A 21395-nucleotide genomic window follows, 5' to 3' on the forward strand; every position below is an offset into this window, starting at 1 on the left:
TCATTGGAGCTACAATGCCTGACTAGGCACCTCTGTTTAACTGAGATCCCAAATGTCTAGTTTAAGGGATCCCTAACTGGGTTGCAAAATATGCCAGTGAAAGAATTCACCCAGGAAGACGAGAGATCTGGGTCCTAGGTCTTCCTTAGCCGTATCTGCTGGCAGGTATGGCTGGGGGCCCCACCATTTTCCGGGCTCTGCTGGCGGGTAGGGCTGGAGCCACATCCATTTGCTGGCAGCATGCCATAGCCACCAGGTTAGAGAATGACATGGGTGGGGTGAACTCTCTCTCCTTCCAGTTGTAGCCAGGAAGGCAAGAAGCTTGGGGTCAAGGAAATGGCAGACAAGAGGGAGCCTGACTCAGTAGTCCACTGATGCAGATGCTGCCTTGGAAGTGAGGGAGTCTTAGTTTTATCTCTTTTTTTGTTTTGTTTTGTTTTGTGTTTTTTATCTAATGACAGCCTAATATAAAATACATAAACATTATTTTGGCTGGAGGGCCACTTAACGAGGTTTGGAGAGCCTTTGAGGGCTACATGGGTAGTCCCATCCTTTGATAGCTGCTCTGCCCCCTGGTCACCATCTTGGGACTGGAAGTCCGGTCCCTACCCCCTGACCTTTCCCACCAGAAGTCCCTCTCCTTGCTCCTGGGAAATACTACTTTTGGGAGGCGGGCTTGGCATCTTGAACCAGAAAAACAAAAACAAATCATGCACTAAAAGTCAAACACCTACTAGAACATATTTTAATTTTATTACAAAAAATATTTTTTCATGATTTGTGTTTGCATACTATATATATATATATATAGAGGTGATTACATAATAACCCAAAAATAAAGTCCTGAGATCAGGGACCAGAATCCAAGACCCCCTCCTTCCCAGGGCATGCCTTGATTGTGAGGGCTACAGAGATGATCTTACATTTGTTTTCACTTTTTGCTTCTCCCATTTGCTTTCACACTTTGCTAGTCCAAGGACTCTTGCATTTCTTTCAATCCAGTGACTCAAATGCAACAGGAAGAGGTGAGAGCCTCTTTACAACCTCCAGTTCTGTGAACATATCAGTTCTACAAAACAACATGCTAATTTTCCAATTCAATGTGGAATGGTGTTCTCCATGTGCATTGAAACCCTATGAATATGTTCATGTTTCCTGTATGTAAACTAAAAACAGTAGTTAATGTACTGGGGTTTTTTTGAGGTTTATTTAAGTGGACTGAAACCTGTAAACTTCCATGTCCCTACATAGTAGCTTCCTTTTGGTGTGCGTGTGTGTGTTTGGGGGCAGGGGCAGGGTCTACCTCAGTCTCCCTCTGAACTCGCCTGCCACGACTTGGATTGAAAGAAAAAAGATGTTCAATGTTATTCTTAGGGGTGAAACACCACAGACCACCCAGGTGATGAACTCACACCATGCATTTTATTCCTAGCAGTGGATTACAAAGTTGAGTTCACCTCACTAATTTACCTCATTAGCGAGGGAAACCAATATAGCTGAGGAAGGAACTCTGGAAGCCTGAGCGTGCCCCGGATACCTTGGGCTATTTCTGTACTGGGCTGGGCCCTCTCCGCTAATTGACTCATTAGCAGGGTGCGTTCTCTGCGCCTCCGCAGGTCCCGAGCTGAGAGCTGCCTCCGTTGCTTTCTCCCTACCTAATAGTAGACCTGGTTCTGCTCCTAGCCGTCCTGGTGGGGCGGATGACTTTGCACCATTTCTGCTGCCTGCACGCTGCCGTGGAGCACTCTGCCTCAGAGTTCCCCTGGGTGCGGTGATCTCCTGGAGCCCCAGTTCTTCCCAGATTCACTGGACTAGCTGCAGGTCTCGGATGAGTACCCTGCTTTCTTACCAGCCAGGCAGGGTTGTCCTAGAGTCTGCAGTCCTGGAACTCCCCTGTGTTGTGGATTGGGTGTCTCTCTTCTCTTTTCTTCTGCAGTCCTCCCTCCATCTTCCAGTGTCCAAAGGCAAAGTGTGCTCGCTCGCCACCAGGTTTATACTGGCTGTGGCGGGCTAATTACCCTAACCTTCCCCCAGTGTGTCATTCCCCTCACCTGTGCAAGGTGCTCTCTATAGTTACCCACTCCCATGGCTATCCTAGTAACAGGGCTCCTGCCTGAGCCCCTATTACATGGTATATGGGAACCCAGTACTAGAAGTTGTCAAAAGGCTCCCATTCTGCTATTAAATAGTTTGTTTAATAGCTAAACTATGTAATTTGAACATTCAAGATCATATGATTTTACCACTTGTTTAACATCAGATCGAAAATGATTCATAGTTCATACAGGGCTTCTGTGTTTCTTCACACAAATGACAACACTTCAACAAGATGAGAGCCTCCAATGACATTCAGAATTGCGTGCTTCAGTTGAAAACTTTTATTTTGAAACACCTCTCAATGGATGCAACTTCTGAGGACTGTGCTAAATAAATAGCAATTTCTTTCAAATACAGTAGCAAAACTTAACTAGGAAAATCCAAAAGCCAGAATTACAAAAAATAGTTTAATCGACAAGGGACTTGACAACATTCTTGAAATACAAGTACTTACAATAATCCATGCACTAAAAATTGTAAGAGCACTTTATCCAAATACTTTAATCTTTTACAGTGTGGATATAATACAGGTACATTCGGTAGTTGATTAATTCGGTGCATGTGGATCATTCCATTCTCTGATATGGAATCCCAGCTGCTCAACCAGATATCATAAACCTTGTATAGCTAAGGGGGAGAGCCTTTTTCAGACTTAATCCAGAGATCTGTGCTTCTGGATCACAAAGAATTACTTCAGTTTTGTACAACTGCAACAACAGTGGAATTCTAGATGGAGTTATTTCTAATTTTGAAATATTTTATGTAATATAATGGCTGGGGTGCTGCATTTCTAATACTATAGCTCAGGGTTTGGCAACCTATGGCCCACTAAGCAATTGTGTCTGGAAGGTGAAGCTGGGCTGTCATTGGCAATTCAGTGGCACTGTGGTGGGAGGGGAAACAGTGGCAGCAGCCAGATTGGAAACAGAAGTCTGCCTTCAGACCTAGCTCTGTTAAGCCTGCTGCTCATCAAAGGTTGCCAGCCCCTCATTTAGCGACACATACTTCGCATTTTATTTTGACATTTCTTTCTCTGGCCACACGAAGACATTGAATTTCTCCCGGGAAAGTTAATGCTCTCCCAGGAGAAACCACAGGTGTACAGATGTTCAGGATTTTTCTCCCAAAGCAAAAATGGCCACCCCAAGAGAAATATAACCAAGTAACAACCAGGATTAAATCACTCCTGGGAGTGTTTCTCCTGGAAGAGCAAATATCTGTATATGTTCTCTTTTGAAAGAAGTCACAGATAGTTCTCCAGCATCTCAAAATGCTTTGTTCCCATTCCTCTCCTTCCCCTTCCTCCAGCAGATAGTGTCATTCACTGGCGTTTACTGCTCTAGTTGAGCAGGAAGCAAAATGTGCCCCCTTCACAATTTCCACATTGTGCTGCAGGGAGACACAGGCAGACTCTGAGCAGTCTGGGTCAGCTGACCAGCTGTACGCTGCTGCTGTCTGTCTCCAGGCAGACTAATGAACCCTGCAGAGCATTCTAAATTATGTTTACAGGGGTCCCCAACTGCACAGTGTCAGCATTACAAGCTCTCTGCTATTCAGGGGCTCAGTATTTGAATATCTGTGGTAAGTTTTTCTACCAGGAAACCAAACTTGGAGAGAATTCTTCCAGATCATTTGAGTGTGTATGTACAGCATCTCTCATCTCCTAAAAAAACAAAACAAACAAACAAAAAAAAACCCGGGGGTTATATATCCCGCCCTATATATTTGTTAAGTACCAGACAGGTGAAATATTTGGTCATTGAAATCAAGAGAGCCCTGATCTAAATCACTGAAGCATTCTGTTTGTTTTTATGATAGTATATAAAGTTATTATACAACCACTGCTGGTTCATGTTAACTGGTTTGATCCAAGTCGAGAGAACAGTACTAGCAACAAGAGTGATTAACATTCTGGCATCTGAGAAGAAGTGCTTCAAGTAATTTTGTAGAATAATGTGGCTGGTATTGTCTAGTCCTCTGCATTACCCATGTGTATATATTGTGGAGAAGTTAAGACTTGGTTCTTTTAATCAGCCAATTTGGAGTTTTGTTCACTCTTCGCAAAGCTGCTTGTGTTCTCCAAGGTACTTGAAGCAGAAACTTTGCTTTGAGTTTGGAGACAGGGAAATATGGCTGTGTAATCATCAGCTTGTCTGTGCATATTTGCTGTTGTATGTGGGGGATGTTTCTAATTATAACAGTTAAAAGCATAAGCTAGACAACTGGAAAAACAGAGACACTGTGGCAACAAGTACACCTTGTATTTAATTGGAAAGAACTATTTGAAATATTGTAACAGAAGTAATAGTGCCTAGCTTTTGTGTAGTACTTTTCATCAGTGCATCTTAAAGCCCTTTACAAAGGAGGTATGTATTATTATCCCCATTTTACAGATGGTGAAACCAAGGCACTCTCCATTTTCCCACTTCAGTCATTTGAGATGTGCAAAACAGAATAGTGTTTGAAGTAAAATTGTAAGAAGGCTGCACAGTATTTTTGAGAGGACTTGAAAATTACCTATGACTCTCATCATAATGTTTTATCTAGCAGAAGGGTGTGGTTATAACCCCTGAAATTTCATGTCGGAGTTATTGAAGATTGGGAGCATTCTTGATTGACATCCAAGAGCATCTCATCAGGAAGGGCAATAGGGTATGATGTTCTTGGCCTGCATAGAGCAGGTTGGAAAAGGCTGCTTGCTACAGAATTATCTCTGCTGTCCAGCTTCTCATTCTTCATGTTTTGCACTTCCAGAATTATAGAATTAAAGGGAAGCTAAGAATTTGGAACATGATTTTGTTTAGAGTCTTTGCCTCAGGAAAGTGAAGATCTTGTATTTGGAAAGTGGGCAAGGCAGACTCATTTTGATATAAAAATATAAAAACTTAGTGTGTATCCACTCAATCTACAAGACTAAGACTTTATTTTTGGGTTATTATGCAATCACCTCTATATATAGTATGCAAACACAAATAATGAAAAAATATTTTTTGTAATAAAATTAAAATATGTTCTAGTAGGTGTTTGACTTTTAGTGCATGATTTGTTTTTGTTTTTCTGGTTCTAAGATGGCAAGGCCCCTTCCCAATAGGAGTATTTCCCAGGGGCAAGGGGAGGGACTTCTGGTGGGAAAGGTCAGGGGGTAGGGACCAGACTTCCAGTCCCAAGATGGTGACCGGGGAGTGGGGCATCTGTCAAAGGATGGGGCTACGTAGCCCTCAAAGGCTCTCCAAACCTCGTTAAGTGGCCCTCCAGCCAAAATAATTGTCCACCCCTGTCCTAGAATGTAGTGAACAACCTGGAAAGATGAAACACAGTTTGTTTGTTTTTTCCAAGGATGGTGCCATCAAAATTAGTATAGCTGGTGGCTCCCTTTCATTCTTGCCCTAAGTGCTAAGATGGTTGCATTGCCTGTAGTCTCTCCGAAATCAGAGCACTAGCTTTGTCTTGAGTTCTCTTTAACCTCCCAAGTCAGCATAAAGCATATCACAAAAGAAATTGAATTCTGCAGTAGCCTGAATGTGTGAATTCCTTAGGGTGCCTGTAAAACAGTAATTTTCAACCTTCTTGATTCCGTGGCCTACCTTCTCCCTCCTCAAAAACAGCCCCAATGGCTGCCCGAAGATAGGGCTGGCAAAATTCTCCCAACTCTATGCGTAGCCCCAGAACTTAGCTCCATCATGGCCTCTTTGCTGGGCATGTTGCAGGGACACCCTGAGCTTATCTACATAGACTAGCTCTGGAATGGAAGTAGCATAACCACTAGGGCTGTGAGAAATTTCACCCACCGTTTCGTTTCAAAGCTGTTTTGATGCATTTAGAGTTTGAAACAGCAAAATCGAAATGAAACAAAGCCTTCAAAACAACTTCAAAACAAAACAAGGGAACTGGAAACATTTCAAAAGTTTTGAAACATTTTGAGTTTCAAAGCCAGGCTTACTTGGCTTCAGCAACACTCCCAGGCAGCAGCATCTGGCTCCTCTCATCTGGCAGGCAGCTCGGGGGCTTGCCCACACCCCTGGGAAGGCTGTGGGGGCTGTGCTGGAGTCCTTCTAGGGGTGTGGCCCATCTGATCTGCCTGCCAGATGACAGACCAGTGCTGGGTACAGCCCACACCCAGCACTGGGAAGATCGATGCTGCTGCTGGCCCCAGGTGGCAGCACCTGGCTCATGTCACCTGGCAGGCAGATCGGGGCATGCACCCCCGGGAGGACTCTGGCATAGCCTCTGCAACCCTCCCGGGGGGGGTCAGCAGGCCTCCAATCTGCTTGCCTCCTGTATTTTATGTTTCCCCATAATAACCTATGAGCGAAGCATCAAAACAGCAAAGCAGTTTTGACAAAATGAAACAGAACAGTGCTTATGAAACAAAACAAAATTTGAAATGAAACAGTGTTCATTTGAATCATCAAAACAGAAGTCAAATTGGAACGGGGCTGTTTTGCACAGCCCTAAACCTGCAGGGACAGCACAGCAGCTGGGGTTGTCAGTAAAACTGTTCTGTCCTCCTGCATTGCTGCACTGAGGTGACTCTGTTGCTTCCTTTTTTGAGCATAGGTATTATATATGGAACAGAATGGTGGTTTAGCACAGTTTTGTGTGGTGCCATGGGTATATAGGGAGAGGCTGGCTGACTCCCTTCCCATTCTGTCTTCTTGGCCCACCCACAGCTTTTTCCACAGTCAGCCATTTGAGGACCACTTCCTCAAAACTTTTTTTTAAATGTTTCTAGCTTGATCTGGGCTATGTACATCACAATACTCCATATCTGCTTGAAGCTCAGGGCCTCAACAAAACTATGAGCAAGAAAAATAATTCCATGCTTCTTTGCTGTATTCTTAATCCAAAGGGAAGGAATTTCTGTTGTAGCCATTTCCTTGTTAAACCTTTTTGGTGCCACTATCTTGGAAGGTTGGGGGGAGTCACTGATGAGGTTGAAGAGAGAATGCAATAAGCATTGGAGGGAGGAAGGCAACAAAGTTGCATACTTAAAAGGAAAAAATAAAGATTGGAGAGTTTAAGCACACTCCAATGTGTCCATTATTTTAAGGGAGTGTATGTGTGTGTGCATGCATGCATGCACGCGCACATGTTGTGTGGTAGAGAATGACAGCCTGAAAGGAGACGGGCAGAATGAAAGTAGACCAGGCACCTTAACAATATCTAGGACCAAGCTGCTTTAATCCCTTCATACAATTCTATTGTGATAGGTCACACAAGACTTATTAGAAGTTGTCCTTTTTATTTCCATTATTGAGCTTCACATATGATTCAGATGTACCAGTATTCTCAGGCTTGGGTTTCAGGGAGATGTGATTTGGTCTATGGTCTTAGAGACATTGAAATCCTGGATTTCTGAGTCAGGCTGAGCAACTGGAATTTTTAGCAACGGTCCAGTTCCCCACAGTAGCTATAGACTATGAACGCTCTCTCGTGTGTTTTTCTTGAGGTCTTTTGTATTTTTATAGGCCAACCTATAAGAACTCTTTTGCCCTCCTGAAGCACTGGATTGTAATTGCTTTCAAAATGGATATAATAAGCAGGCGATGGTGTAATGCCAGGTCATTACAATAAAAATTGGGGGCAGGTTACTTTAATGCAAAATAAATTAACCCAGGATAAATTCCAAGGATGATGAGTAAGCCCTTAATGTTAACTGTGTTACATTGTCTTCTGTGTTCTCATTGCTACTCTTTCCATCTTGGCTAGGGACAGAAGTTGCACATAAACCAGTATCAGTGTTTAGAAACCAGTTCAAATATGTAACACAACAAAAGTTCAGTGCACATAAACTACTTTCAAAATGGCTGAAACCATTTTAAGATAAATATGGATGGATGTAGTATCAAACTTAACTGATTTAAATCAGTTTATTGAACTTCTGTCACAGATCCCCATCAGATTCAAGTTAACTCATAGTCTCCCAGCTTCTTAGGATTCTTTGTACCATCTCCACAACCCTCCACTCCCTCCAAGGTGAGCCGGCTAGCCTTGGCCCAAGCTGTTTCCTCTGGTTGAGCAGGGAGGTGTGCTCTAGTATCCCCCAGCTTCTGGCCTGGTCCACTGTAGGCATGTGGCTGCATTTCTGGAATCAAAAGTAAATGTTTGTTCACTTGCCTATCCATTCAGTCTACACATTTTAGACTAACCTGCAAAGACTGAATCGATTCAGCCTCAGGCTTTTTGATGGTCTGTACTTAGCCCTTCACAGACTCTCTTTGTTTTTGTGAATGTCTTTCTTTCAGAGCTCAGGCTATCCAAAGTCACCAAGGGCTGGGAGCAAACGGTCCTTTCTGAACACATCACCATTAAGTCCAGTTATTGAAAACCAAGCATAGCAGCTAAATGTTTTACAAAGAGCTTAGAATCATACATTGCATTTACTCTGGTGGCAGAAGCCAAAATGAGCCAACTCTCCCACTCGGACAATTCAGGAACATGTGTATTTGTGATGGTTGGTTGCTGTTTGGTGCAATGATTTCAATAGCCAGAGGAGAAAACTGGATAGTCATCTTTTGGACAGGCAGGCACACCTCCATGGAGATGCCTCCCTTGAAATCACATCTTTGACATTACTACAGTGCTGAGAGGTGGCTTTTGGCCTTTTTTATAATGCAAGTCACAGAAGCCTTTTCTTCTTCTTGGATTCCAATGCAACTTAAAATCAATCTTTCTTCCTTGAGCAACTCCAATGAGAGCCAGGTATCTCCAGAAATTTTGCATTCTTATTAGAATCATAACTCTTAAATATACTCTTTTCTCTCCTATTTCTGGTGGATGATGTGCATCTGCCCTTCCTATCATTCACTATGGACTGCCCTAGACTCTCTGCTTCTCTCTGCTACATAACCATTCCTTGAATGACATCTGACTCTTTGATTCAACATTCTCAGTGGCGTCCCATATTCCTGATATCTTTTTCAGCTTGTACACACTAAGAGCTCTCTCTCTCTCCCTCCCTGACTGCACCAGAACTTTTTTGGTATGTTCCAGGGGTTTCCCGACAGTAAAAAGTTCTCTTTGTACTGCATCGATGACAACACACCTTAACTTAGCTTCTGGCAAGAAGCTTTGGAATTAAAGCTGACCTTAATTTTTATCTTCCCGTGTCTGTTACCATCATCTGTGCAACATAGTCAAAAATAGTCTTTAACTTGAAGTTGTCTCCTCCAAAATGAATCAGACAGTTATCTTGGTTTAAGAAGAGTTTTAGTCTGTGTGCTCCACCTAAATCCTCACTCTAAGCTTCAGAGAGTCCTGAGGAGACCTGATATCATCTGTGCTAGAAAGTGGGACTGTATATAAATACTTCCATCCATGTGTTTTCTTTATTGAAACTAAATTCATCTTTGAATCCTATTGAAAAATGGTCTCTCTGGCTTCCAAAGCTCCTTGTGCACTTATTGTTCCTTACCTCTTTGACAGGCCATCCATGTAAACCTCAACCCACTAGAGAAAACCATTTTAGCTGCTTTAACAAGAGAGAGAGAACTGTAGCTTGGGAGTGTACATCAGCTGTTCCTACCTAACTTGTATCACTAGGTAGTGATACTGTAGTTCAGTGATTCTCAGCCAGGGTGCTGCAGCATCCTGAAATCCTTACCAGGGTCCCATACAATGCCAGCACTGTTAGAGGGGCAAACATGATTCACAGGATAAACTTGGAGATTTCTAATAGGAATTCACTGTGGCAAAAACATTCTTATTTGTTGTGCACTTTCTGAGTTGTTTGCAACAGAAGATTTACTCTTATTATTTCCCTATAGTCAACAAGGAAGTGAAAATGCATAGCTGGCATTTTCCTAGGGGTGTCTCAAGACTAAAATTTTTGAGAACCACTGTATTAGCTGATAAGTCACCCTAACTCTGACCCTGAATGAAGCAGGATTAAAGTTGCAGCAGTTTTGCTACTCTCCTATTACTATAGACCCGGGGTGCTCAACCCCTCCCCCATAGGCCAGATTTGGCCCATGAAGCCACACCATCTGGCACATGGGGCTCATCATGGGTCTGAAAATTGGGAGGCAGTGGAGCGATGACAGTTAATACTGCTGCCCCACCCTGCTGCCAAATTTCCAAGCTTTGAGTGTCAGGTTTGGGGCTGGGCCATGCCTCCTCCCCTGCTGTAACTGGACTGGTGCTGGGGTGCCTCCTGCCTTCGTCTGCACGGCTGGCTTAGGACTGCAGACAGATCAGTCACTGCCCATCCAGCCTGCAGGGGAAAAAAGGTTGAAGACCATTGCTACAGACTCTTGCAGATATAAGTTGTATCAGTATCAAATGATACCAGATGAATTTTTACATTTGTCTGTATCCTTAGCTTAATTAATGGGACCAGCTCTCAGTTTTTCTAAAGTAATTCTAGACTGCCTGAGCTGTGCAAAGAAGCCCTCCTTGTGAGTGAAAATCAAAACTAAAAATTAGATCTATTCTGTCCCCATTCCTGGAATTCCCATTTTGGTCTGCTGTTATTTACTAGTTAATTCTACACTGCCTGGCACTTGCTCCTTCCTGCATTCCCCTATCATCCTTTACAAGTGCTAAACTTATAGCAGCAATAATATTAGGTACAAATGGGGTTTGTTCTCTCTCTGTTTCTCTAGAGTATATTTAAATAAGAACTGAAAGTGTGGGGTTTCCTTTAGGTTCCTTTTCTTCCTGCTTGCTTTCATTGTAGAAACATCTGGAATATCTGGTTTGATTATTAGAGGTAACTCCCAAAGCAAAACGGCACATCTTAATAGACTGAGAGGTCAGAACTGACTGTAGAGTCTTATCTACTGTATAAAAGCCCCTGGATTAGTAGTCTGATCTTTCTTCTTTGCCAGATTTTGTAGCTAATTTGGTGAAGATCTCTCTTGAACATCTAAGTAAATGGTTTGGGAACTATCAGTCTTAAAACTGAACGATTGGTGCATGAATTCTTTAAACAGAGAGATTTCTTCTTCCAACTATTTCTTGGGCAATTTTAGATACAGTGATGCTAATGAAATCATCAACAAGTTTTGAAAAGAGTGAATAATTCAAATTAATCAAGTTTTTACTCCTGTGATGACGTATTTTTTCTAGTAGCAGTTGCTTAATTGTCCATTCTGTCTTCCAGCAAACATTGGGTACACAGGATGTGAATTTCAATTCTGTAAAAAGAAAAAAAGTCAAGAAAGAGAAAATTCAAGTCCCCTGCATCCCTGCACTTTCGGGTTTTTTTTTTTTTTTTCCAGAACTTCTTTTATACCTAATATGAAAGAACATACAATTGTCCTACTCGCCCCCAAAGTACATGCACATCTGTTTTGCTTTCCTTTGCAATTCACCTTTTAAAAATGGACTTTCTATTTAAGGACTACAGTTTGTTTCTCTCTTTCTTTCTTCTTTTTTTTTATAGCCATGCTTTCAAAGCAGTAGAAAATGAAAGCATTCGTTTTGTCTTCCAGTTCCAACTATATGGAGCTATAAGAGTAGTGTGGGAAAGTGCTGTAATGGTGGAAGAGTAGGAACACAGATATCCAGCAGGCAGATTAACTATTCAGATGTTCTTATTCCTTCCAAGCCAGTATCAGTGGCTATAAAAAGTCTCCCTCTGCTATTGCATTTCACTGCCATCCCATTCTCATGCAAATTCCTCCAAAAGCAAATTATGAGGATGTGTTTTTTTTCAGTACAAAGATAACTGCAGGTTCATCATGTTATGCTAAATGGTGTATTCCTACACTAACTCTTGAGTTGTTGATTTGGTGAGATATGTATGTTATCAGAGACCTGTCTTGGAAATTAAGGTCTGGTGCTGAACTTTGTCTCATACCGTGTCAAAGTCTCTTTGAACCTTGTTGACCTGGGTCTGTTGGGACTGTGTGCCTTGTGTCAAGTTCAGAGGTAAAAGGCACTGAGCTTGTAACAAAGTGGAGGTCAACATGAAAGCCTTTGTATATAGATAAAGTTTAAATTTAACTCACTGCCTTCAATACTCTTTTTTGCCTTCTGTCAGAGAGCAGACTATTTACAGCTCTTTAGAGTTGACTGAACAGTCATGCAGTTTTAAATCCAAAAATAATTCTTTGGGGGATATTAATCTAGTGTTGGATTATTTTTCTCAAATTGTTAATCAGACTTGGTCCCCAAGGAACCTTTCAACTAAACTTGCCACTTACCAGTAGTCTTTGTTTGTCTGGGACTCCAGAGCTCAGCAGCAGAAACTGATTAGGTTTGACAAGACCTGATTATGTAAGATCCCAAGAGGAGAGGAAGTTCTTTCTTTTTTCTCCCTTCTAAATGTTTCCTTTAAATGACACCTTTGTACACGGCTAGTTCTGATTCCATTCTTTGCTCCTTTACCCATTATTCGAGAGGCACAAGAAGAGTCCTGATGTATTCCCACTTGTTCATTCAACCAGTTTCATCCATGCTTTCTTTAATAAATGCTATGGATAAGCTTTGTGGAATCAATTAACCCAACAGCCACAGCTTTCTCCAGCTCCATGCGGTTCTTGATTATTTCATACATCAGAAAGAAATATAGAGCATGCTTTGCTATGGAAAATTCTCAAATGCATATGGTTTTGAATCATTAACTTCTTTACTTTTCCTGCTCAGGAAAATACCCCACACCAGCATTAGGATGTGAAATCTTTCACGTAAAAGAAGAAATATGGTTTTGTAGATGAACAGAACTGGGAGTTAGGAACCCATGCTGATATTCTCAGGCTGCTTGTCTCTCTCTCCCTATTTGTAAAATGTTAATAGTTTCTATGTTGCTGGGGTGTTGTTATAATTATAAATAATTAATAGCTCCAGGTCCATTGAAATCCTTATACAGAGGGCACTATAGAAATGCAAAATACATATTAAAGATTCTAGAAGGGTACTCATCTCGGAAAAACCAAAATCCTATCTTATGTGTGCAATGCACAGATGTAAGAAAAAATGAAAAAAGAAAGATTCATAAGTCAGTGACACAGCTGTGGATTTTATGCGGTACTGACTCACAAATTGAGTTAATCTCTCAGAGCCAGGTAGGTAAATTGGGATCTTGAGTGTCAGTGCTAATGCATTTTGCATTAAACATTACATCAGGGATATTCTGATTTCCAGCCTGAGTGTTAATTACTACAGCATAGTAGACCATTCAGTGGGCTGCACAGAGTGTTTCAAATATACCATGCTTTGTCAGAGGACATTAACTTCTGGAATTTGCACTTTTTAATGGGCTAATTTTGCACAGTGTCAAACTTTATTGACATGAAAGTATTTGTTTTGCCAAATTATGGAATAGTGTAATGCACAATTCTGAAGTTGCACTACTGAAAACTGATTTAAGCATGCAATCTGTCTAGTGTTCTGTTTAAAGTGAACATAGCTGTCTTCCTTTTCTTCAGACCTATGTAGCACCGCACACACCTTTTACCTCCTTAGAGTCTATCCAAAAATGTAACTGTACAAATAATTCCCAAGGTCCAATTTATATATCAGCTGATCTCTATGCCTGTGTTGTTCACTTTGCAGATTTGAGACTTTACTCAGAAGACTATAAGAGAGGTTTCTAATTTTTGTGAGTTAAATATGTTCTTGTTTCTGTTAGCACAGCTAAGTGTGTATAACTGATTTGATTACTCCTAGTGGATCAACATAGGGCTAACCTTGGGAGAAGTTAAGAGCTTTCTAGGCTGAAAAATAATTTTGATACAAGGTTACATTGCTATAAACTGACTGTGGACAAATTTAGATTGAAACTGAGACAATTTCTAACTACCATAGGAAGGGCATTTTGACATGCACTTCTAAGCAAAGTGGTGGTAGCAAGGAACCTGCATCTGTTTAAGACTCAGCTGGATAAAATGTTGGAAGGTTTGTAATGAAGAACAGGAAGTTCTGGCACACCAATTGGTGTTTGAGATACGGAGCCTTGTAGGTAGGTCTGCGGTGAGAAATACATCCAGTATAAGGGCTTTTCTGGTCACTGGTTAAGGCTAGGAGGATTTTTTTTCCCCCCTGCTGTGAATGCTGCTGGTTTCTGCAAGGTCTCTTTGCTTGCCTTTGTGAAGTTGGGAAGATGACCACAGCTGAAACTGCAGGTTTTAGATGGAGATGTGCTGTGTTCCTGCTGGTACTTATAAACCTGTGGTTTCCTGGCTAGTGGGGCTTGTTTTGCTCAGAGTCATACCAAATGCTAAATTTGGGGTCAAGAATGAATTTATCCCCTAGGTCATATTTTTTGGTGGGAAGGGAGATTGACTTTTGTAATGTGGGGAAGGGTTCTTTTTCTAAGATCTTCCCTGGAGATTAGCCAAGTGTTTCCCTGTCACTTCAAAGCATGGGTAGTACCAGTGCCTTCCCAACTTCTGGCATGTATTGTGCCTGTAGTGGTAGGTAAGGGTCTGAAGTACTAACTTTGGGGATTCCTTTGGTTAACAATTGCTTGTAAATGCAGGGGACTAGACTGAATGACCCCTTCCAATCCTGTGTTCCTATGAGGATTAATTTACTTGCAAAACACAAGCATTTCACAGCAAACTGCGTCATCTGTATGGACAGTACACAGCAAGTTGTGAATGTTGCTGAAGGACAGGTAATGAATATTAATTCATAAAAGCAAGGTGCATTGCAAATGTGTTGCTGAGGTCATATTCTGTCTGAAGTAAAAAACATGTAACTGAGGGTCTAATTTGATTTCCAGTATCCTTAATATTGGTGATACTTCATGAGAAGGAATGAAACAAGCCTGGGTTTCAGGTACTACACTGAGTTTTTAATAGTAGCAGATATGAAAGATGCACTTTTTTTTCTAATCTGCCCACATTTCATCCAGAAGCCATTGAGGGTGGGTAAGAAAGTAAGCTTGCAAAGAAAATTGTAGAGAATGGAACAGCACTGTAACATCTTGGTAAATTCCCAGTTGTTGGAAGTCAATCAAACTTCTCCAGTTTATATCCACTGAAGATCTTCTACTCCAAGGGCACTTTTACACGTTCTGTGGGGGTGGGGGAACAGCACTTTAATTTGAGCAGCTCTTGCCTTTGCTTCTCTTGTATTGGCATCCCCATGCTTAGAAGTGGCAGTAGGAGCACTTGAACTGAAGCTCGTTAGGCAACTTTTAGATAAAGAGCTCCCACCACCATTTTTAAGCATGGGGATGCTGATACACGAGATGCAGGAGACTGCTGGAGCATAGCAATTGCCACACTCCAGCAGACTCAATTAAGTGTGGCAATTGCTGTGCTCCAGCAGTCTCCTGCATCTCGTGTATCAGCATCCCCATGCTTAAAAATTAATTGAGTCTGCTTTGATGTGCTGGAATTCCAGTGCATCGCAGCAGCCTTCCTGCTCATATATAGGCTCCCTAACTGATTTATTTTCAGCACCTTGATTATGGTGGGGACCTTTTTAGTCTCAACCTTTTTAAGCAATTGGCAAAGATTTGGCCATAACTTGGGCTACAAGGGCTCATTTCTTCCCCCCACAATTAAATGCATTTCATGTAAGAACAACAACATATAAAACTGAGGGCAAGACAACCTGTCAGTTCTCTTTTCTCAACTGTATGCAGGATTGATTTTCAGATGAACTTTATTAGAAAACTAATATCAGGAGTTAGTTTCCCCATTAATACTCAAGAGCATAAGTTGATTTATTGCAGTGCTGTTTTTGCTTGGTAGTCTAAACTCTCAGTCATGAATCAAAGCTTCCCCAGCATTCAGGGATGGCCTTCAACTAGGAAGGACTCCTTACCTTAGAGCAGGGCCGGGCAAAATGCGGTTCAGATGTGGCCTGCCAGTCCATTCCATCTGGCCCGCAAGACCCATAACAAATTTAGAAAATTAATATTTATCTGCCCCTGGCTGCCTGTTATGCAGTCCTTGATGGCTTGCCTAAACTCAGTAAGTGGCCCTCCGCCCAAAATAATTGCCCGCTTGTCTTAGAGCCTTTACTTCAAGCAAGCAAATTTATAATGAGAAAACAATTGTTGGTATTTTGTCATGTTACTCCTACAGCCTCTAGGATATGACCCCATTGCAGTCAGCAAGACTTCCTTTCCTGTCCCTGACCCCCTCAATTTACTTTTCATGTTTTTAAATCTAGACCCAGCTAGAGAGCAGGTACTCCTTATCTACACCCAAGATGTTAGGCCATAAACTCCAGGCTAACCCTTACCTTAGGGCTTAAGGGTGCTGAGAAGGCTTCAGGCAGAAGTTTGACAATGAAGAAGGGAGGAGGAGACTAAAACATTCAGAAAAAGTATTGGTTTCTATCCTCTTCCTAAAGCTTGTTGCAACAATGGATGAAAGAGGACTCTTCCTATGTGCCTTGGAGTAGCATGGTGATCAGCTGCCTTGTTTTGTTTGTTTAATCCTGGATCCTCAAATCTCCCTAGTGTGTTTGTGTAACAGCCCAGATAGAAAAAACACCAAACTTCTCCTTAATTGCATTATTGTTTCTTTCAAGGTGCCTTCTGAAATCACATTATACCATGTTGCCTCTGTTTATTGCTTTACATTTTGTTTTGTAGTACTGCTTGTTCCTGCTAATACAGTGGTTGGTTTGATGTCACCAATTTTGACAACAGTGAATCACTGAAATATTCATATTAATGGAACATTTTCATCAGTATCATTTCAGGGTATTCAATTTCATCTATAATGTCCAGGGAAAAATACTTAATGGATGCAGTAGAATCTGGATGCTTCTTGGAGCTAGGTTCCTAACTTCCCCCTGCAAAGATGAGAGTTTGTGATGTATTGCTGCAGAGGTATGCAGAACTGCAGCAATCAGCTGCACAAGACCATTGAAATATTCCAGCTACTTGCTGTGGCTTTCATTTCAAAGGGTGCAGCTTCTCTGATCATCTGTGCAAGACCAGTGATAAGCTTCAGCTGCATGGGAAAGCAGCCTCCTTTGATGTAAAAGTAGAAGCGAACAGCTGAGGGTCTTGTCATTAATTTGGCAGCCTGACCTGAACTACCTGGAGAGGAGTGATCTGGATTCAGCTGTACTTGGTAGCCAGGGAACTAGCCTTCTCAGGCTGACCAGGAGAACAGATTCAGAAAGAGAGTGAAAATAGGGCTGGAGTAATGGCTAATTGAAATGGAAGGTGCAGATGTTCTTAATAGGGTGTGTATTAATCTGTGGCTCTTGGGTATCTAATACATTCTTACAACTACCACCTTCCTTTAGTTTTTGGAAAGAACTTCATATATGTTGGAAATGTATGTTGTGTGTATAATGGGTGTAAGTGACCATGTGCATACACGCACACTTCTCTCTCTTCCTCCCTCCTGAATGGGTAGGGTTCTGTCTCTGAAGGTCCCTTTTTTTCTTTTTTTGTAAAAGTTTTAGTGTTGTAGAGCAGAAACAAAAGTTAAGGCTCTTTACAGACCATGTCTGTAGAAGGCTTAGAAACTGCAATCTAAATGACAGGCTTGACAAACAATTAAAAATATTATGCAACGGAAGGAGAAAAGGTGAAGTTAAGTAGGTTGGTTATTGGTCAATTCATTATTTCCAGTGCTTGTTTAGCTTCTGCTAGTCAGAGGGGGAATCATTGGCAAGGTCTGTCTCCAGACGCAGGGAAACAGTTCTGTACTAGTTCACTTCTTAGTCTTCTGTATTGAAGGAGTTAGAGATGTGCACAAGCACATATAATAAAATAAGCATATAAATTAACATATATAATAAAATAAGAGATTCTGCAGGAATTGATAACCTTGTTGCTTTCCCCTCAAAATTCATGTCCCAGACCATTTTCCACAAAACCTTGGTGATATTAATACTGTTGAAGAGTGGTGAGACTGTATCTGATTACATATGTTGTGAATGTCTGTTAATATATTTCTAGTACCTATTTGCAAATTCCAAGTCTGCCTCATAGAAAGCTTTTATGCAGGGTGTTTCAAAAAGTTAAGTGAGGCATCTTTGCGATTTACGAGTATAAAAACTGCTGTGCATTCTGCCTTCCTCCTGACATCCTGGTTGCTATAGTGCACTGATCTATTTGTGAACACATAGAAGATCATTGCTGTAGTTAACAGAAACAGTGTTTCCTGGCCATAACTTCCTGGGCAATCTTTCCTTCTGGGGTGCTGACTTAAGCTCTAACTAATTTAATTGTACTTCTTGGATCTCCGGAAGTGAAATATAACATCAGCCTCAGGTAGCTTGTAGCTTTACATCGACCATTTTTAATAATATTTAAAATAGTTTTTCTGTTTAAATGTGTCCAATGCATGACTGTTATTCACAGTAGGTTCCAGTGCTTCAGCCATCTTTTTAACAGATTGCCTAGTTGTGTAGTGGGTGATGGCATTGTCCTGCGTTTGCTTTCAGAATGTGTATTCTCATTCTCTCGCACGTTTTCATGCACCTGCCCAGCCAGGCAAAATATAGGAGATGAAAGAGCATTGTTAGAATTTTGTCTGAACTGCTGTGTTTCTCTCTCTCTCTCCCTGCAGGTGTGAATGAAACCGAGTCTCTGCAGTATTTAGTGTCCAGTTTTACTGGCTTTGAAGAACAGCGGCATTGACAATGCCACCTCCTGCTGATATAGTGAAAGTGGCTATAGAATGGCCAGGTGCCTTCCCCAAGTTAATGGAAATTGATCAAGTGAGTGCTTATTTATCAATGCTACCATGTATGTATGTGTACAGAAGTGTATTTGTATGTTGAAAGGTGTATACTTGTGCATACCTGTGTGTTTACTAAAAGGCACATATAGGTTTATATGAATACCTGCTGTATAAAATGTGTGTTGTCTACTTTAATACTTTTTTGACACATGGGCTGTTTTTCTGCCTATTACTTAAATGAGACGCTCATTAATTTATTCTGTCATCTACTTAACAGTTGTGCCTCAGCTTGCTCATCTGTAAAATTGTGATAATGTTGCTTTACTTATTAATGTAAATTGCTTGAAGATGAAAAGCACTCTATTAATGCAAGGTATTGTTATAGTAGATAGCTGCAGCAGGCTTTAATTTCTGGATACCTGATTGGTAGCATGCTGTGTGGACAAGACAGTTTTGTTGTTCTACCCAGATGTCACTGAGGCAGTGACCTGTTCAACTGGATGACTATAGCTCTAAGTGAGCAATAGCTCAATACATAATATGCTGTCAGGAAAATACTTTTTAAATTTGGACACAGATGGGCTGAAGGGATCCAGCAACAGAGGTGGACTGTTATAAGGCACTATATAAAGAGAAACCTATTGCTTGTGTAGAATAAAAATCTTTTGTTGCAGTATATTTGGAACAAAACTAGAGGGAACTTACTTGAAACCTATAGAGTTGGCATGGTTGATGTGTGGAATTTGCATAAGATACTAAACATGCACATATATTAATATTAAAGGGGACCTCATTCAATATATTACTGTTCATTTACAATTGTGTGTGAAATCATGTGACATTACTTCTGTAGAAAGCCACATGTTGATTATTTTAGGCAAAAGAAAATGCTTCAGAATTTTTCACAATACATTTAATCTCTGATGCCCCCAAACACTTCACTAGCTTCTTAAATAAATGTTTTCTGCTGAACTGGGATACTAATTCTTTGCTTAATTTTACCCTACCCTACTTCTCATCAATTCCATTGAGATATGCAGCTATCAGGCATGTCTGTTGTCAATGTAGAGAAATACAGTACTGTAAAATAGAAAAAATGACGTCCATAACTGCTTCCATTAAAGACAATCAGTTACCAGTGTTTTGCTCTTCAGAAAATCAGTAAATCAGACCTTAAGTTGTTGCTGCTGAAATCTTTCTCTTTTTTTTTTTTAACGTTGACTCCTGCACATCAAAATCCTCTTCCTTGACTTCTGAGATAACCTTTGCCTTTTTAATTATTTATGTTACAAATGAGAAACATGGTGCATTAATTAGCAGAGAAAGGAATGTCTCAGTGATAGTGCTGCTGCAGGTATTGAAAAACTCAGTCCCCCAGGAACAATATGGATAAAAATTGAAAAATGTAATTCAGTCTTCTGTTGAGTAACAACAAAGCAAAACATATCCCGATTGTTGGATTCCCAAAATAGAGGCACTGAAATTAAAGAAGCACTGAAACAGCAAGAATCGCACATTAAGGTGTTTGTTTACAGTTTCAAAGATACTTTCTAACTATTCTTTGTAATAATGTTTGGAGGCTTCAAACTGTCATAACCCAAAGGTATGATTTTGTGTGTGCTTCGGCACTAGAATTATCCTCGCCAAATTACAGCTTCTTTGCACGATGGAGTTTTCTGCTGCAGAGGAGAACCCCGGTGCAAGGAAGAATTTCCCGACAATTTGTAGCTTCCTTTGCAGAGTGCATTGCTCAAGTTGCAAGAGAAATGCACGGTGCAAAGGATTTCCCGCCACCCGCATGCAAATTTGTTCCCCGCTATTGGCTAGTTCTAAATTATTCCCACGTGGTGGCTAACGATTGGTCTGTTAGCCGTATAAGAGGCTTGAGCGGTTTCCGCCCAAGCCGAAGAGGACTCCACATCCATCTCGTGGGGACTCTGGGTACACGGCAGGGTAATAGAAACCCTGTGTGAGATTCAGAGGAGTTTGGCGACTTGATCCATTGCCCACCTCTTTCCGTCTTCGAGCGATAATTCTTTATAAGACGTATCTATGAAGCTTCCATTTCGGTGGCGCGCTTATCCAGGGCATCCAGAGCTCTGTTTCCGTGGAGCCTAGCAAACTCCACGTGATCGTTCGTGTTGTTTTTGTCTGTAACCGCAACTCAAGCAAGTTCTCCAGCCTGCACCACAACCATCTCCGGTGTAAGTAAACAATCTTTAAATCTACCGCTACGAGTCTGTGCCTAATTCTAGCTTGACGCGCCCTCTCTCCGACCCCGCGTGCCCGGGCTGCTGGTCACAGCCCGTGTGCAGCATGAAAAAGGGCCCGGCCCGCGCACAAACAAGATCAGTGGGGCTGTGCAAAGCTTTGGTTCCTGATTCTGTTTGGCGGAGATTAGGCCCGATTCGGTGGCCGAATCTCTGAATCCAAATCAAATCAGAGGACCCTTTAATCTCTCTGAATCAAATCAGAATCCTCTGGATCAATTTGAACACAGACATAGCTTTTAATGTTTTTTTCTGTATACCTCTAGATAGCACGTGGCTCTTGAGTGCTACGATGCTGGGGCTCATGGGGTGTCTCACAGAAGTGCAGGGGGCTCCCTGGTACACTCGACAGCAGACCCAGAAGAGGACCAGAAGCACTTCCTGTCTACTTCTGGGTCCACCAGGGAGCAAGCAGGGGGGCCTCCCTGTACACCCCCCCGGCTCAGTGACTGATGCATCCTAGGTCAGGGGGGCA

At 41.6% G+C, this 21395-nt stretch overlaps 1 protein-coding gene across 4 annotated transcripts in view; it reads left to right on the plus strand.

Moving 5' to 3' along the window:
- Positions 1–21395, plus strand: part of ELMO1 (engulfment and cell motility 1) — a 462043-nt gene that overhangs the window by 68887 nt on the left and 371761 nt on the right. For all 4 annotated transcript variants that reach the window (XM_025211243.1, XM_006029749.2, XM_025211244.1 and 1 more), the window contains exon 3: positions 18537–18687. In XM_025211243.1, the coding sequence (XP_025067028.1) occupies positions 18610–18687 (78 nt within the window). In that variant the 5' untranslated portion in view covers positions 18537–18609. The remainder of the gene's footprint in view (positions 1–18536; positions 18688–21395) is intronic.

Source organism: Alligator sinensis, unplaced genomic scaffold (assembly GCF_000455745.1).
Source record: "Alligator sinensis unplaced genomic scaffold, ASM45574v1 scaffold254_2, whole genome shotgun sequence".
In the NCBI taxonomy this organism is placed as follows: Eukaryota; Metazoa; Chordata; order Crocodylia; family Alligatoridae; genus Alligator; species Alligator sinensis.